The 16,208-nt window shown below is 35.9% G+C and overlaps 1 protein-coding gene across 1 annotated transcript in view; it reads left to right on the plus strand.

The window, feature by feature from the left end:
- Positions 1-12,166, plus strand: part of RRP15 (ribosomal RNA processing 15 homolog) — a 46,580-nt gene extending 34,414 nt beyond the window's left edge. The window contains exon 5 of the mRNA XM_060127133.1: positions 12,009-12,166. Coding sequence (XP_059983116.1) covers positions 12,009-12,152 — 144 coding nt within the window. The 3' untranslated portion in view covers positions 12,153-12,166. The remainder of the gene's footprint in view (positions 1-12,008) is intronic.
- The last annotated feature ends 4,042 nt before the right edge of the window (positions 12,167-16,208 follow it).

The raw sequence follows: 16,208 nt of genomic DNA on the forward strand, positions 1-16,208 counted from the left end.
TTTATTCCTGTTGTAAACATAATACATCATATTGCCACTACTTCTATTTTACAAATAAAACAAAAACCTTTAATTCTCGTGATGTCTTAACATTTAATGAAACCTATCTAGGGATCACCCTAGGGAAATTTTACCAACAAATGACACATTTGGAATTTGCTTCAAGCTTTCTCCTTTTCTTATATTAATCTCTGATCCACCTTTTCTTTGTGGGTGCTCCAAGCATTTAGGAGGTTTTCTACTTAATGGTTAAGTCATCTTTATGGAAAAGATCCAGTAAGTTGAAATTATGTAAGTCTGTTGTGTGAGATAATTTGCCCAAGTTTTGACTTTCGTAGAAATTATCTGAAAGTGTATTCAGTTGTTTTCAGTGTACTTTAGTACTCACTCTACTGTGTAATTTTTAGGTTATAACAGATGACTTAGTAATATATTGTGTTCATATTGATTAAGTTGTAGAGCAGTGTAGTATTATGGAAAGAACTTGGGCTTTGGAATCAAATGGATCTGGATTTAAGTATTGACTCAGCTGTTTATTAACTCTGACTTAAATAAGTTGCTTCACTTCTTTGAGCCTTAGTTTCCTTATTAAAGATGAGAAGGATGATGGCAATCTGGCTAGGAAACTTAGGAGAATTAGAAGCAAGGGAATATTATATAAAGTGTCTGGCACATAATAGCTTCATAGTGTAATTCTTTTTTTCATTGAATAAGTTAGAAAGGAAAGCAGAATCATTATGGTTAATAAAACCAGAAAGGTTTCTTGGGGGAGATTTTTTTAGGAAGATGTTGGAGGAGGCTTGTAAAACTTGGGGATTTGTGGAAATGATTGAAGAATAGTTGGTTTTCTCCTTGTTGTCCTGTTTTTTCCTTTTTAAATTAATTTTTACTTAGGCATATAGTTTAAAAGACCACATTTTGCCAAAAAGCTCATTATCAAATAAAGCAGTTTTCTGCACCATTCTGTCTACTCTGCACGGCTCTGACCCCAGGGCAACCTGGGCAACCAGGACAGCTGGCTCCTGTGGCTAGTTCTGCTGACACTTACACATCTCATATTCCCAGCTATCACAGAGCCAGATCTTTTGATTTGTCAATTTGAGGTGTTACCTGTTGGCTTTCTCTTATTGTAGGCAAATATTTCATTCCTCTTACACATTCTGTTTCCTCCCGGATGTCCTTTCAATATAGTTAGTTTATAATTTTTTGCTAATTCAGTGTTCAACATATATTATTATGCCTGCACAAGTATTATTTACAGCTGAAGATTGTAATATTCCTTACTTATGTTTCCTTTCTATTTGTTTTTCCTGAAATGAATAATTGCCTTGATTTTCATATTTAACGTCCACAATTTATTTAGTTTTTCAAAATGAAATTACCTCAGGTAATGTATCTATTATAAAAACTTTATTGGAGACATTCTCTCCTAGAATCCTCTATTTTCCTTTTTCTGGGTTGATTGCTCCCTTGGGCCGCTTCACAGTTGTCATCCTGGGACGTAAATTTCTTCTGATCCTTGGAATGTCTGCTGGATTGGATTCCCTATTTCCTGGATCTCGTATCTTCTTCTTTCTTGGTTTACTCCCACTGTTTCGGTAAAGCATACCCTCTAGGGGTTTTGTCCAGTTAAAATGATGGGACTGTGGCAGTTGGCTGGTGATGACAGCTCTCAGCAGCCTTTCCCGAGGTCACCGCTGCAAGCTTTCCTCCCTGCCTGACTAGTCACCGTGCTGGAGTCTCCATTCAGTCTCATCCTGGACATGCCCTTCTCTTTCCTGCATTGGATGTCCTTATTTTTTTCTTTCCTGTGTCTTTCTCTTCTTGATTTACTCCACCTTTTTGTGGAGGGCATTCTCAGTAGTTTCTCGAGAAAGGCTTAATTGGAAGTAAAGTTTTGGGTACCTCATGTGTCTGAAAGTGCCTCTATTCTGTCCTCACACTCGAATAACAGTGTATCTGGGTATTAAATGTTCAATTGGAAATTCTTTTCTTTTAGCATTTGGAAAGCATTCATCTATTGCTTTTTTGCTTCCAGTGGTGCTGTAGGAAAATCTGAATCTTATTCTGATTCCTGATCATCTGTATGTATGTGATTTATTTGTTTGCTTTCTGGCAGCTTATAGCGCATTCTTTTAGCACCCCTTTGTTCTGAAACTGTACATGGTGTCCTTGATGTGGCTCATTTTTTTTTTAGTGTTTTGGACTTTCAGGAGGGCTCCTTTCACTCTGGAAATGTGTGTCCTTCATTTTCGGGAAATTTTCTTGAAGTATTTCATCAATTTTCCTCCTCTACATTTTTGCATATCTCTGTCTGTAGACCTGTTATTTGTATGTTAAACCTCTTGGACTGGTTCTCGAATTATCTTACTTTTTCTTCTGTTTTCCATCACATTTTTCTTTTTACTCTTTTCTGCGTGGTTTCCTTAACTTTGTCTTCTCACCCTTATAATAATTTTTTTATTTCTGCCATCGTGTTTTAAATTTCAAGCTCTTTGTTATTCTCTTAATGTTTATTTTAAAATAGTAACTGTTCTCTCTTTGTGGATGCAATATAATCTTCTAACTCTTCAAGGATATTAATGGTATTTTCCCCTAAATTTTCTTTATTTGAATAGTTTCTTTTTTTTTTTAAAGAAATAAGTGAAAAAGCTCAATTCCCACTCTTCTCCAGTGATCATATCAGGAGGATTATGAGAAATACTATTAATATGGACTATGCCCCAGGCACTAAAAACCAAACCACACCCAGGCAGTATTGTCCTGTCATGCATTTTGTCCTAGCAGAAACATCTTGTTTTCCCCAGAGCTTCTTGTTTTTGTAAAAGACACTAAAAGCAACTGACTAAAGTTTATCCACTATATTCTCTTTTTAATTTAATTTAATTTATTTTTTAAACAGCAGATTCTTATTAGTTATCTATTTTATACATATTAGTGTGTATATGTCAATTGCAATCTCCCAATTCATCCCACCACCACCCCTCCCCCTGCCGCCACTTTCCCCCCTTGGTGTCCATACGTTTGTTCCCTACATCTGTGTCTCAATTTCTGCCCTGCAAACCAGTTCATCTGTACCATTTTTCTAGGTTCCACATATATGCGTTAATATACGATATTTGTTTTTCTCTTTCTGACTTAACTTCACTCTATATGACAGACTCTAGATCCATCCACGTCTCTACAAATGACTCAATTTCGTTCCTTTTTATGGCTGAGTAATATTCCATTGTATATATGTACCACATCTTCTTTATCCATTCGTCTGTCGGTGGGCGTTTAGCTTGCTTCCATGACTTAGCTATTGTAAATAGTGCTGCAATGAACATTGGGGTGCATGTGTCTTTTTGAATTATGGTTTTCTCTGGGTATATGCCCAGTAGTGGGATTACTGGGTCATATGGTAGTTCTATTTTTAGTTTTTTAAGGAACCTCCATACTGTTCTCCATAGTGGCTGTATCAATTTACATTCCCACCAACAGTGCAAGAGGGTTCCCTTTTCTCCACATTTCTCCAGCATTTGTTGTTTGTAGATTTTCTGTGGATGCCCATTCTAACTGGTGTGAGGTGATACCTCATGGTAGTTTTGATTTGCATTTCTCTAATAATTAGTGATGTTGAGCAGCTTTTCATGTGCTTCTTGGCCATCTGTATGTCTTCTTTGGAGAAATGTCTATTTAGGTCCTTTTTTGGATTGGGTTGTTTGTTTTCTTAATATTGAGCTACATGAGCTGTTTATATATTTTGGAGATTAATCCTTTGTCCATTGATTCCTTTGCAAATATTTTCTCCCATTCTGAGGGTTGTCTTTTCGTCTTGTTTGTAGTTTCCTTTGCTTTGCAAAAGCTTTTAAGTTTCATTAGGTCCCATTTGTTTATTTTTCTTTTTATTTCCATTACTCCAGGAGGTGGATCAAAAAAGATCTTTCTGTGATTTATATCAAAGAGTGTTCTTCCTATGTTTTCCTCTAAGAGTTTTATAGTGTCTGGTCTTACATTTAGGTCTTTAATCCATTTTGAGTTTATTTTTGTGTATGGTGTTAGGCAGTGTTCTAATTTCATTCTTTTACATGTAGCTGTCCAGTTTTCCCTGCACCACTTATTGAAGAGACTGTCTTTTCTCCATTGTATATCCTTGCCTCCTTTGTCATAGATTAGTTGACGATAGGTGTGTGGGTTTATCTCTGGGCTTTCTATCCTGTTCCATTGATCTGTTTTTGTGCCAGTACCATACTGTCTTGATTACTGTAGCTTTGTAGTATAGTCTGAAGTCAGGGAGCCTGATTCCTCCAGCTCCGTTTTTTTCCCTCAAGACTGCTGTGGCTATTTGGGATCTTTTGTGTCTCCAAACAAGTTTTAAGATTTTTTGTTCTAGTTCTGTAAAAAATGCCATTGGTAATTTGATAGGGATTGCACTGAATCTGTAGATTGCTTTGGGTAGTATAGTCATTTTCACAATATTGATTCTTCCAATCCAAGAACATGGTATATCTCTCCATCTGTTTGTATCATCCTTAATTTCTTTCATCAGTGTCTTATAGTTTTCTGAGTACAGGTCTTTTACCTCCTTAGATAGGTTTATTCCTGGGTATTTTATTCTTTATGTTGCAATGGTAAATGGGATTGTTTCCTTAATTTCTGTTTCTGATCTTTTGTTGTTAGTGTTTAGGAATGCAAGAGATTTCTGTGCATTAATTTTGTATCCTGCAACTTTACCAGATTCATTGATTAGCTCTAGTAGTTTTCTGGTGGCCTCTTTAGGATTCTCTATGTATAGTATCATTTCATCTGCAAACAGTGACAGTTTTACTTCTTCTTTTCCCATTTGTATTCCTTTTATTTCTTTTTCTTCTATGATTGCCGTGGCTAGGACTTCCAAAGCTATGTTGAATAATAGTGGTGAGAGTGGACATCTTTGTCTTGTTCCTGATCTTAGAGGAAATGGTTTCAGTTTTTCACCATTGAGAATGATGTTTGCTATGGGTTTGTCCTATATGGCCTTTATTATGTTGAGGTAGGTTCCCTCTATGCTCACTTTCTGGAGAGTTTTTATCATAAATGGGTGTTGAATTTTGTCAAAAACTTTTTCTGCATCTATTGAGATGATCATGTGGGTTTTTTTTTCAATTTCTTAATATGGTTATCACATTGATTGATTTGCACATATTGAAGAATCCTTGCATCCCTGGGATAAATCCCACTTGATCATGGTGTATGATCCTTTTAATGTGTTGTTGGATTCTGTTTGCTAGTATTTTGTTGAGGATTTTTGTATCTATCTTCATCAGTGATATTGGTCTGTAATTTTCTCTTTTTGTAGTATCTTTGTCTAGTTGTGGTATCAGGGTGATGGTGGCCTCATAGAATGAGTTTGGGAGTGTTCCTTCCTCTGCAATTTTTTGGAAGAGTTTGAGAAGGATGGGTGTTAGCTCTTCTCTAAATATTTGATGGAATTCACCTGTGAAGCCATGTGGTCCTGGACTTTTGTTTGTTGGAAGATTTTTAATCACAGTTTCAATTTCACTACTTGTGATTGGTCTGTTCATATTTTCTATTTCTTCCTTGTTCAGTTTTGGAAGGTTATACCTTTCTAAAAGTTTGTCCATTTCTTCCAGGTTGTCCATTTTATTGGCATAGAGTTGCTTGTAGTAGTCTCTTAGGATGCTTTGCATTTCTGCGGTATCTGTTGTAACTTCTCCTTTTTCATTTCTAATTTTATTGATTTGAGTCCTCTCCCTCTTTTTCTTGATGGGTCTGGCTAATGGTTTATCGATATTGTTTACCTTTCCAAAGAACCAGCTTTTAGTTTTATCGATTTTTGCTATTGTCTTCTTTGTTTCTGTTTCATTTATTTCTGCTCTTGTCTTTATGATTTCTTTCCCTCTACTAACTTTGGGTTTTGTTTGTTGTTCTTTCTCTAGTTCCTTTAGGTGTAAGGTTAGGTTGTTTATTTGAGATGTTTGTTGTTTCTTGAGGTAGGATTGTATTGCTGTAAACTTCCCTCTTAGAACTTCCTTTGCTGCAATCCCATAGGTTTTGGTTCGTCACGTTTTCATTTTCATTTGTCTCTAGGTACTTTTTGATTTCCTCTTTGATTTCATCAGTGATTTCTTGGTTATTTAGTAACGTATTGTTTAGCCTCCATGTGTTTGTGTTTTTTACATTTTTTTCCCTGTAATTGATTTCTAATCGCATAGCATTGTGGTCAGAAAAGATGCTTGATATGATTTCAATTTTCTTAAATTTCCTGAGACTTGATTTGTGACCCAAGATGTGATCTATCCTGGAGAATGTTCTGTGTGCACTTGAGAAGAAAGTGTAATCTGCTGTTTTTGTATGGAATGTCCTATAAATATCAATTAAGTCCATCCTGTTTAATGTATCATTTAAAGCTTGTGTTTCCTTATTTATTTTCATTTTGGATGATCTGTCCATTGGTGTAAGTGAGGTGTTAAAGTCCCCCACTATTACTGTGTTACTGTCAATTTCCTCTTTTATAGCTGTTAGCAGTTGCCTTATGTATTGAGGTGCTCCTATGTTGGGTGCATATATATGTATAATTGTTATGTCTTCTTCTTGGATTGATCCCTTGATCATTATGTAGTGTCCTTTCCTTGTCTCTTGTAACATTCTTTATTTTAAAGTCTATTTTATCTGGTATGAGTATTGCTACTCCAGCTTTCTTTTGATTTCCATTTGCATGGAATACCTTTTTCCATCCCCTTACTTTCAGTCTGTATGTGTCCCTAGGTCTGAAGTGGGTCTGTCATAGACAGCATATATATGGGTCTTGTTTTTTGTATCCATTCAGCGAGCCTGTGTCTTCTGGTTGGAGTATTTAATCCATTCACGTTTAAGGTAATTATCGATATGTATGCTCCTATTACCATTTTCTTAATTGCTTTGGGTTTGTTTTTGTAGGTCCTTTTCTTCTGTTGTGTTTCCCATTTAGAGAAGTTCCTTTAGCATTTGTTGTAGAGCTGGTTTGGTGGTGCTGAATTCTCTTAGCTTTTGCTTGTCTGTAAAGCTTTTGACTTCTCCATTGAATCTGAATGAGATGCTTGTCAGGTAGAGTAATCTTGGTTGTAGGTTCTTCCCTTTCATCACTTTAAATATGTCATGCCACTCCCTTCTGGCTTGTAGGGTTTCTGCTGAGAAATCAGCTGTTAACCTTATGGGAGATCCCTTGTATGTTATTTGTCATTTTTTCCTTGCTGCTTTCAATAATTTTTCTTTGTCTTTAATTTTTGCCAGTTTGATTACTGTGTGTCTCGGCATGTTTCTCCTTGGATTTATTTTGTATGGGACTCTCTGCACTTCCTGGACTTGGGTGGCTATTTCCTTTCCCATGTTAGGGAAGTTTTTGACTATAATCTCTTCAGATATTTTCTCTGGTCCTTTCTCTCTCTCTTCTCCTTCTGGGACCCCTATAATGTAAATGTTGTTGAGTTTAATGTTGTCCCAGAGGTCTCTTAGGCTGTTTTCATTTCTTTTCATTCTTTTTTCTCTATTCTGTTCCACAACAGTGAATTCCACCATTCTGTCTTCCAGGTCACTTATCTGTTCTTCTGCCTCAGTTATTCTGCTGTTGATTCCTTCTAGTGTATTTTTCATTTCAGTTATTGTATTGTTCATCTCTGTTTGTTTGTTTTTAATTCTTCTGGGTCTTTGTTAAACATTTCCTGCATCTTCTCCCTCTTTGCCTCCATTCTTTTTCTTAGGTCCTGGATCATCTTCATCATCATTATTCTGAATTCTTTTTCGGGAAGGTTGCCTATCTGCACTTCATTTAGTTGTTTTTCTGGGTTTTTATCTTGTTCCTTCATCTGGTACATAGCCCTCTGCCTTTTCATCTTGTCTGTCTTTCTGTGAATGTGGTTTTTGTTCCACAGGCTGCAGGATTGTAGTTCTTCTTGCTTCTGCTGTCTGCCTGAATAGTTTCTTTTTCCTGCAATTTGCTTTTTATTTTTCATTTTTTTATTGAATTTTATTTTATTTATTTTTTATACAGCAGGTTCTTATTAATTATCTATTTTATACATATTAGTGTATCTATGTCAATCCAGTCTCCCAAGCAAGTTGCTTTTTAAATGCTTGTGTTTATGTTATTCTCTGTCTTCTTTCTGATAAACCTTAGTTGTCTGTTCATGACTAGAACAAATAATCCTAAAAAGGTTACTGGAAACTCTGAGTATGTGGATATTGTCCACATGACATGTGAGCTTTAATGTAGGCTTCTCTCTGTGGGTTATTTATTATTAACTGGTCAGATTTTCTAGAGTATTCCTGATCTCCTGCCTGGAGAAAAAAGATCTGCTGACCAGCATTTTGGGAGCCCAATGTGAGAAGAAGGCTGGGACTCATTGTTGGGGGTGGAGTGTGTGTGTGTGTGTGTGTGTGTGTGTGTGTGTGTGTGTGTGTGTGTAACCTAATCCCTTGGTTTTGGTACTGCACCTATGCCTTCATCTGTGCTAGCTCATAACCTCTCCAGGGGTTAAACCTCAGATGTTCTGCCAGGGGAGTGTGGAGTGTGGAACGGATCTAGAGACCTGATTGTTTCTTAAGATAACTGTCACCCAATTCTCTTTATTTTGGTTCCTCTGTTCTTACCCTCACTTCCAGAAGTACCCAGAACTGCCCGTTTCTAAGTTTTGGGTTTTTTCCCCTGAACATTCTGCCGTGTGATTTGGATTAGCTGTCAGCCTGACAGTCGCAGTTGTAGGATTCACCTTCCTTGGCTTTGCCAAGACAGTTGCCTCCAGTCCATCTGCTTCCACCGTCTAAAACTTTGTGGCTGTTTTTCTCTTTGGATCTTGTCCTAGTGGATTATGTCTTTAAAACAGCAGTCACTTTTCCTTTGTTGCTTAAGCTGTGCAGTTGAGCAGGCCTAGTTGTCTATGTTCACACAGATCCCCTGCCTTCGTTTTTGCTGCATATTTCTTCAGCATGTGGAAGCATTAGAAGTTAAAGGGTCATCTTGAGAGAGGTTTTTTTTCTTGAGCTGCCATCTTGAGAGATACTATAGAAAATACCTGGTTTTAAACTATATTAACCTACACTTGTTCGTACTAAATTTTATGTTGTCAGTTTTTTTCTCCATATTGTTGCTTTGTGGTATAAAAATGCCACTGTAATGTAGCTTGAATGATGGCAGTCTGTCAGGCATCCAGTGCTGTGTCTGCATTGGATTCCAAAATCTGAAATCTTTTCTCTCTCAGCCGTAAAGTGTACTTAGTCTTACAGCAGTGAAAGAAAACTGTCTCTAAGAAATATTTGTCCTTTTATTTGGTGGTTCTCAGGCTTTAGTGAGCATCAGAAGCTCTGGTTGGCTTATTAAAACAGCTTAAACCAGAGTTTCTGATACAGTAGGTCCAGAACAGGGCCCAAGTTTTGGGGGTTGTTGTTTTTTTAATGTTTCTGTATTTATGGGCCTGAGATTGTGAATTCCTAACAAGTGATGCTGATGCTGGTGTGAGGGCCACACTTTGAGACTGACTGAAGCAGACTGTATGAGTGCTTGAAAACCAGAACGCCACCACCAAGACCCTCCAGTAAAGCTTTACTTCATTATTTTCCAGTTGGACAATTGAGAAGAGCTTTGAATTTATGCTATGATCGCTCTCTTTGCCTAAAACATACGTTTACTTGATCGTCTTGATCGAGACAGTAGGTCTAACCATTTAAATTAATGAATCTTTTCCTTTGGTCCACTGTTATTCCTTTCTTTCTTTCTGAACTGCCTGTTTGAGATTTTGTCGTCGTCTCCCCTTCTTCCTTCCCTTGTTTCTTGTGGTGCCTGCAACTCTGTGATGCGGCAGAAGTTGGCTGTCAGGGTGAGCTCTCATGTAGAAGCAAGTCTGCATTGAAGTCGGTCACGTGGGGTCTGCCTGCTCTGGGTCGGTAACGTGTTCATAGCATGTTGGGTGTAGTTATTTAAACATGGAGCCTTACCATTAAGGTTGTGCATACTCGCATGTAAACACAAACATTAATGTCAGGCTGTCTTTACTAGTTAGTAATTTGTGTATGCCTATACCAGGAAGCATACACTTTTTAGAATTTAATTGAAAACTTTGAATAATTAATTTGGCAGGAGAAGTGTTACAGTTATTGGTTCTAAGTGGATCTCTGTTCATTGGGAGCAACTGTCTCTTTTAAGTAAGGTGAAGAGATTGGCAAAGAAAACTTCAGTTGAATCAGGGAAAATGGCCTTTTATCCAGTTAGGTAATTTAATCTGACAGAAGCAGAAATCGTTTTTAGGAATGTAGGTTTGACACTGTAGAGATGAGGGATGGGGAGGTGTTAGCATCCTCTGTGAGCAGCGTTATAAATTGCCTTTCTACTTCATTACTCTCTATCAGTGTGGCGTGAAAAGCATTGGAACTGTTTTACTGTTGGGTTTAACCTAGCACAGATGTTTTTGTTTCTTTATGCTGGTTAAATTATAGTACAAAGTGCACTGTTTGATTCACTAAGTCATTTCTGCAAATCTTTGGTCACATTTATATGCTGTCCAGTCTTTGGGTTCTACTGAGGGACAAGCCCTGAGGAGTAAGCCAATAGGAGATTTTTCCCGTTTGTAATAGTGTCCTTTTTTTTTTTAATGGTATGACTGTTTCAGGGCTATATTTTTTAAAATAAAAGATAGCTTCAGCAGAATTAGATAAGTAATCTCTTAACCCAGTTAAGAGATCTTTTCCCTTAATAATTGCTTTTTATATGATTAATGGCTCCCATAAGGTAACAGTATTTTCTAACCAAATGGGTTCCCGTATATTTAGAGAGATTTTTCCCACATTGTGTATTTCTGTGAATGGCATGAGTAGAAAAGCACAGACTGTTAGCTCCATGAAGACAGGGACTTTGTTTTGTTCATCACTCTGTTTCTAACACTAAGAAAGGTATTTGATATGCAGTTCTCAGTAAATATTTGTGGAATGAAGGACAGAAACCAGTTTAGAGTTCAGCATCCTGCATTACCTAATTAATGCCACAAGGTGGTACTGTTGTAGCATGAAATAAGAGGCTGTAATTCTTAGCCTCTCTTACATAGTTTTATATAAATCCTATGAATAAACAAAATGAATTGACTACCTATTATGTTTATTGCCTGTTTCAGATATTTATGGTTTTAGCATGTGATTAGTCTTTTGAGTCCATGATTTGGCCAGGCAGTGAGATTATAACCTAAATAAAGAACATTTGGTTCAATTTTTTTTTTTTTTGAAATTTGGAGTGAGTTTTATTAATTAATTTATTATTTTTGCTGTGTTGGGTCTTCGTTTCTGTGCGAGGGCTTTCTCTAGTTGCGGAGAGCGGGGGCCACTCACTATCGCGGCCTCTCTTGTTGCGGAGCACAGGCTCCAGACACGCAGGCTCAGTAGTTGTGGCTCACGGGCCCAGTTGCTCCGCGGCATGTGGGATCCTCCCAGACCAGGGCTCAAACCCGTGTCCCCTGCATTAACAGGCAGATTCTCAACCACTGCGCCACCAGGGAAGCCCTGGTTCAAATTTTTATCAAATGTTAAATGAGATAGCATCTATTAAAACCTAGCACAGTATCAGGTTAGTTTCATTTTCTCGCCTTTAATTTATTTTGGGTTAAAAACCTTTGTTAAATTTTTCTTTGTGTTAAAATAATTTGCCAAACATTTTCTAATAAGTTATCACTGAATGTTAAACGATATTTTGTAAGTCTGTTTTGATTGTCAGAAGATTTTAAAAATTGATACCAAACCTAGATTTTACTGTATTATACCCCCCACTGCAAAAAAAAAAAAAGTTTAATTCTGCTCCATGATTCTTTTATAAGGCTGAAATATTTTAACATAGTACTACATATTTGTGCATATATGATCATAATGTATAAATAAAGTCAGTCTATAATTTGTCTTGATTTCACTCCTATTATAAAAGTGTTGACAGGTTTGTTTTATAGCTTGGAATTTTAAAATTTCCTTATGATGAAATTGACTTCTGAATATTTTGATTGTATAATTTTCCACAGACTGAAGCAAAATCAGAAGAGGGCCCAGGATGGGCTATCCTACGTGATAATTTCATGATGGGAGCATCCATGAAAGACTGGGACAAAGGAAGTGATGGACCAGATGACAACAGACCGGGGTCTGGAAGTGACTCTGACACATAAAGCTATATAAGAAACACAGTTTCCATTTTATTTTTCCTAGAAAAATACTCGTGCTCTGAAAGTTGGGGAATTATAAAGATACCATTTGTAAGAGAGCCAAAAGACTTTCACTATTATCAACTTTGGTGTTTCTCTTTTTCATGTAAACTTGGTTAAAATGATATTTCAAACCTTGTATAATTTTAAGCATTGTTCTTTAGAACGTTCGTAGAAAAATATTTCTACTTGAGATATGCATTTTGCCAAGTTCATTATAGGTTTACCTGTTGCTTTTGGATATTGGTGTTTTATTTAAGTATCACCAAGGGTTGTAGAAATGCAATATCAATTCATAATTAAAATGAACTCCTTGAAGTTAATATTTTTCAGCCTCTAACTTACAGACCTATATATGTATATTTTTTGTGGGGAAGGGTTGGTGTGTTTTTTTTGGTGAGCTATTGAGAAAAACTATGTAGCAAATTTTTAAATTATAGCATTTCTGATTTGGGGTGATGATTTTATTTTTAGACACTCTGGCAATTATGATTTAAGAAACATCAAATTTCTACTTTTATATTATTTCTTTTTATATGCTAAGTAATATATATAAATAATGGCTTAGATTTATTTTAAGTGTTAGGTTATTTTTGTATGAGAGATTTACTGAGGTGGAAATTCTCATATTTAACTTATGCAATGAGGCATAATTTCTTAGGAAGCATATTTGACATGTTCTCGTTTCTCTTATTTTCCCTAAATATTTGAGTTAGCTTAAATTCTTTTTTTATGGACTGGCTGACCAGTGAAATGGTAGTTAGACAACAGATAGTCTGCATCAGATACTGCATCTGATCTGAGACTTGATTTCTTATAGTTGTCTTAAAGATTATTAAATTGGATGACTTTCAGAATCTAGGTGTTAAACAAAAAGAGAAATGAAAGCAGGGCTATTTAATATCATTCCAAAATTTCTGTGAAACTGGGCCTAAGATGCAAACTTTGTAGGGGAATTATTTAATAAAAGTGATCTGTTCTTTTTTAAAAGGGTCCATCCCTTACTCCATCTTTCCATAGTAAAAATAGTTCCCTCCTACTACCAAATTGCACATGCTTGCATCTGTTATATATCGAAGGATAATCCTCCCCTCAAAACTGTGCTAGAGCAGAGACGTTTATATTTGCAAACCCATTTGGGTGTTACAAGTATTATGTAACCAAAGTTAAATTAGTCCATGGCCTGGTATTTGTTATCCTAAAGGAAGGTATACATCTAAGATATCAAATGATTAAACCAGCAGAGCTCAAAGTACATTTTTGTATGTATCCAAACTTTTGAAATTTAGTGTCTTCTTAAATTATAGAACTGCTATTTTGTCAGTGTAATATAAGTAAATGTGAACAACTAGTCCTCAGTAGTAACATGAGCATGCTAAACATCTCAGTATAACTTAACACAGATAAATATTTCAATACAACCTTACACGTAGATAATTTTGAGAAACAAATTTGCAGCACCTAAAAACTTTTATCTTCTCAGAATTAAAGATTTTACTTTTTTTTTCCTGCTATTATTCTGTTTCTGAATCATATTAAAGCTTTGCAAAATTTCTTCTGAACAGGACATCAGGTGATAGAAATGGGTAAATAACTTCTTGTTTAGTAAAAAAGTTGTTTTTTAACATAAACTTATCATATAGTCATTAGTTTAATTTAGAAAAATTGAGCAAGATTTTCAAACTGAAAGGAAAGAAGAGAATATTGGCAGATTTTCTTCTTTCAGAAATCATTTTATTCCAAAATAAAATTGAGTTGCTGCTATAAGAAAAAAAATCACTTATGTTAGAAGGTGTAAAGCATATGTAAATCACGTGAAATAATTTTTGTCATAAAGATAGGATGTTTTATGTGTATTAATATTTCTGCATATTGGCAGTCAAATATTTAAGCAAAATACCACCATATATGAACCTAAGGATGAGCATATTATTTTAAAAGCTCTGTATCTTTAGATGGATGTTTTAAATAATCTAGCTCTGTCATCTCTACCCTAAATATTTTACCTACAACATTTATTATTTATTTTTAAAATTTATTTATTTATTTTTGGCTGCGTTGGGTCTTCGTTGCTGCGTGCGGGCTTTCTCTAGTTGTGGCGAGCAGGGGCTACTCTTTGTTGTGGTGCGTGGGCTTCTCATTGTGGTGGCTTCTCTTCTTGCGGAGCACGGGCTCTAGGCGTGCAGGCTTCAGTAGTTGTGGCTTGCGGGCTCTAGAGTGCAGGCTCAGTAGTTGTGGCGCACGGGCTTAGTTGCTCTGCGGCATGTGGGATCTTCCCGGACCAGGGCTTGAATCTGTGTCCCCTGCATTGACAGGCGGATTCTTAACCACTGCGCCACCTGGGAAGTCCCCCTACAACATTTAAATTCTGACATCAATCAGATAAATAATTCTGCACCTAACTTCTGATATTGTCTTTGAGTTCTTTAAGGAGGGAAAAGAGAAAGAACAGCATTACTATACCCCTCCCCCCCATAGTTATCTAAAAATAACAATATTTGGATTTTATTTTTGGTAACTATTTAGGGTAATAGAGTAATAAAAAGATTTTATTTTTGTTTGTTTAAAAAGAACAATGGAAAATAGTAACCAGGTAACCAGTACCTAGGTATTATCTTATTCCCTTATCTGGATATTCAGTTGGCTAGGGTGAATGTTCTCAGCATTAGCATAGTTTAGTATTGCTTATTTTTTGCTTTTAGCTGTTGAAATCTCACAAAATTAATACCTGTTACAGACTGACAATAACTTAGAATCATTACAGTAGTTTAGTACTTTAACTTAGAATACTGAATTTATTTTCAACTTACCTAGACTTCTACATAGATTAAGTATTATTCTACTCGTTGAAAAATATATCTTGGAAACGCTTTGGATGGACTAATTCAAAGGCTCGCTTTCAGTACTTAGAACCTGAAATGACTCCATAGGAAATTCTGGAAGATTTATTTGAGGGTAAGTCCAATCCTTTAAAATATTTTGTCTTTTATAATATGAATAAGTGGGTGAAATGGAATGTTTAAATGTTGGAAAACCTCTTAAGGCTTTTCAGTCACTGTGTTTTGCACATATGAACATACTTAATATTCAGTGGCTGCCAGCTAAACTAATCCTTCCTCCCGTGCTGGTCTTTAGGACATGTAAACACAGTACTTAACCATAAAGCCATTTAATTGCAGTTTCTAGACACCTACAGATGTCCCAGTTAACATATAACAGCAGAGAAGTCCTAAGGTTGAAGTGTGAACAGAAACATGGACAAACTGAGGACCTTGTAAGGAATTGTAAGGCCTGAGAGAATGCCTGTAAAGGACTCATCGTAGAGCATAAATATTTAGAAGAGATAGGAGGAGGTCAAATAAGTAAGTTGATATTACATCTTTTGGATAACTTGTTTCTTCCCTATACGGATTTACTTATTTTATTTTATTATAGATGTTTATTAATATAAAATTATATTATACTAATTTTAATATATATATAAAATATATTAATATAAAATTATATAATATAAAAGAGTCATAAGTGAAATGGGATGGAAGTTTTATTTTTTCAGTTTTTTTAATGATCACAGAGTACCATTATTGCACTTAGTATAGTGATATATTTGTGCCACGTGAATTTCACTTTTTAAAACATACATTTGAAAAATCAGTAGATACTTTTTAACATTTGTAATTTCTTAAGGAAGTGTGAATGTGTGTGTGTGTGTGTGTGTGTGTGTGTGTGTGTGTGTGTGTCTTAGTCCAGGACATTATACCAGATACCATAGACTGGGTGGGAAAAACAACAAACATTTATTTTCATGGTTCTGGAGGCTGAAAGTCCAAGATCAAGGTGCTGGCAGATTTGATGTCCGATGAGCACCCTCCTCCTGGTTTGTAGACAACTGACTTCTTGCTGTGTCTACTTGAGGCAGAGAGAGATCATCTTTCTCAGTGCCTCTTTTATAAGGGCCTCGTGACCTGATTGCCTCCTAAAGGGCTCCACCTCCAATATTATCATATTAGGAATAGAGCT

The sequence above is a fragment of the Lagenorhynchus albirostris genome, chromosome 2, assembly GCF_949774975.1.
Source record: "Lagenorhynchus albirostris chromosome 2, mLagAlb1.1, whole genome shotgun sequence".
Classification (NCBI taxonomy): domain Eukaryota; kingdom Metazoa; phylum Chordata; class Mammalia; order Artiodactyla; family Delphinidae; genus Lagenorhynchus; species Lagenorhynchus albirostris.